Below are 2481 nucleotides of genomic sequence, written 5' to 3' on the forward strand. Positions count from 1 at the left end.
AAACTCTCCAGAAGTAGTCCAGACAGGGATGCCGGGAAAGCTCCCCACTGGCAATGATTTCTGAGCTGATGCACTTGCTCATGGAGCCCCAGAACCTGGGATTACACCCATCTGTGCAAATTGTTAACCAAGTATCAAAAGTTCTCTTTACTGTTCATTTTCCTCCCTTAGTAACTTTGACATTGGGGAAAAAGCTGTTCCATCCCCCCTTTCTTCATTTTCTCCCCCTACCAAGCCCAGGTTACCCATTATGACTAATCTCCTGGCAAAAATAAAACAAGGAACTCAGAACCTTGATAAGGACAGCTCCTGAAGCTAGGAAATAGATTTTAGACCTTTATCAGAACGGCTGCTCAGCCTCTCCCAGCAGCTTAATGTAACAATACAGCATCTTTTTTTCAGAATCCATTCAGTAAGTGTAATTCATAAAAGTTCTGAAGGAAATGAGAATCTAACAGGATGCAGTTTGGACCATTTGGTAGATTTATGAAATAATTTATGGTAACCAATAGATTGGGTGTGCTGAAATTCTTTGTGAAAATTTAAGCTTTAATAGTTTAAACCTGTGTTTTCAACCCCAGACTACCTGACTTTGGGCCTGAGAAGAGAACAGGCATCTGGGAACCATTAAGAATCTTGGGAAATTCTGACCAGTTTGTTCTTGGGTGAGCAGGGACTTGGAAGTCCTTGGTACCCAGATCAGGTCTCAAGCTGCGGGTTTAAGTATCTGAAGGAAGCCTTTGAATGTGGACCTTGGTATGCCATCTGGTGGTAGGCAAAGAGATTACTTAGTGACATAATCTGCTGTCATACCCTCCCAGTGCCTGCTAGTGCAGATGCTCTCAAGAGAGTAACAGTCCTGAACCTTATGCAAATGACTTCCAAAGCATCTTCATGGTTTTGTCCCCATTCTACATATACCGGGAAGCAGCTAAGCAGCACAGTGGATAGGATAAACACACATCTGAGTTCAAATCTAGACTCAAATGCTAATCTGTGTGACCCAGAGCAAGTGACCACCTCTGCCTACCTCAATTTCTTCAACTGTAAAAGGGCTTATAATAGTCCTACCCAGGAGGAAATAAAAAAAAATTTGAACTTGAAAAAGGGTTTAGTAAAAGTTAAAAATTTAAAAATTTAAATAACAATAAGAGCTAGGGTCTATAATGCTGGTAAACTTAAAAGAAATGTATAAATGCACTTTTTGGGGGCCCCCAATAGAGAAGAGATAATACTACTTTACCAAAAAGGGAAACTGAGGCAGATACACATTAAGGACCTCACTAAAAGTCACAGCTTCCAATAACTAGTCTGGAAGATTCAAAGATAGGTGAGAATATCTATAAAAGGGAATTTTGAGGAAAGTCTCCAGAAAATATAATAAAAAAATGCCCACATCATGAATTATTTCAGACTTGTCAGGTTTATTTACCAGGTGACTTTTCTGATTTTAAGCCGTCCTTGGTTGCAGGATTGTATTTACTATCTCCTTGAGGCTCCATATCTCCTTTATACTGGACTCTAGAGCCTGAGGCTGCTGAGAATTTCCCCCCTGGACTTAAGAGCTTTGAGATCCGCTCAATGTCATCCAGACTCATCCGCTGCAAGCACTTCTTCTGTTCTTCTTTTAACCGGTTAAGCACTTTTTCTGCATCCTGTGGGCTAAAATGTTTGTTCAGAATCTGGGCAAGCTGAGGCCACAAGGAAGGGGATGGAGATGGAGATGGAGATGGAGACTGGGAAGGCCTCTCGGGGGATGCTTTCTCCAAGGGACGGAGGATCACGTTGAGTGTAGAATTGGGTCCAATACAATAATCGGAGAGGCGCTTGTTGTCAGCCAGGACCTGGCCTCTGAAGAGTAGACGCTGCTGTTTCTCGGGGACATGAAGCTGTTTTGACACTAGTCGCTTTAACATAAATACTTTCTCGTTCTCTGAGACTTGGAGTAAGCACCTCCGGCCTAAGAGAAGTTTGACAGTTAGCCACATTGTGGTGTGGGGAGGCAGTCACCACTTGCTTAGATGGGGTCAGTTGACATCATACTCTGGAGCAATGTAAGCCAACAGCCCCAGGCCCTGACAGTCAAAAAAATGAAAAAAATCATCCCAGAGCAACTGAAAGACTAGGGGCTGGGCCCACAGAAGAAGAGCTGCTATTGGCTGGCCTGCTTTGATGTCACAATCCCCCAGAGGCCTCAGCATTCCAAGGATGGACATACAGAGGCTATTCAACAGGATGGGGATATGAGTGGGAAGGACTGTGATAATTCTCATATCCATCTTCTTGAGAGCTCTCCATGCTCACTGAAACCCCATTTCTTCTCTCCTGGCCCATCTTAATAGCCTCTAAAATGGTTTTGCTTGTATCCTATATCATGGCTTTTCTAATGATTCTTTTATACTAATGTTCATAATGTACTGCTCTAATTATATTAATCCTCTCTCCTCAAACCCTCAGTAGCTTCCCATTGCCTGGGAAATG

The 2481-nt window shown here is 42.8% G+C and overlaps 1 protein-coding gene across 1 annotated transcript; it reads right to left on the reverse strand.

The window, feature by feature from the left end:
• Window positions 1-1404: 1404 nt before the first annotated feature.
• Window positions 1405-2100, reverse strand: UBL4B (ubiquitin like 4B). The gene has a single exon (XM_051998377.1). It carries the CDS (start codon window positions 1986-1988, stop codon window positions 1425-1427), a length of 564 nt encoding a protein of 187 aa, XP_051854337.1. The 5' UTR covers window positions 1989-2100; the 3' UTR covers window positions 1405-1424.
• Window positions 2101-2481: the final 381 nt, after the last annotated feature.

Source organism: Antechinus flavipes, chromosome 4 (assembly GCF_016432865.1).
Source record: "Antechinus flavipes isolate AdamAnt ecotype Samford, QLD, Australia chromosome 4, AdamAnt_v2, whole genome shotgun sequence".
Classification (NCBI taxonomy): domain Eukaryota; kingdom Metazoa; phylum Chordata; class Mammalia; order Dasyuromorphia; family Dasyuridae; genus Antechinus; species Antechinus flavipes.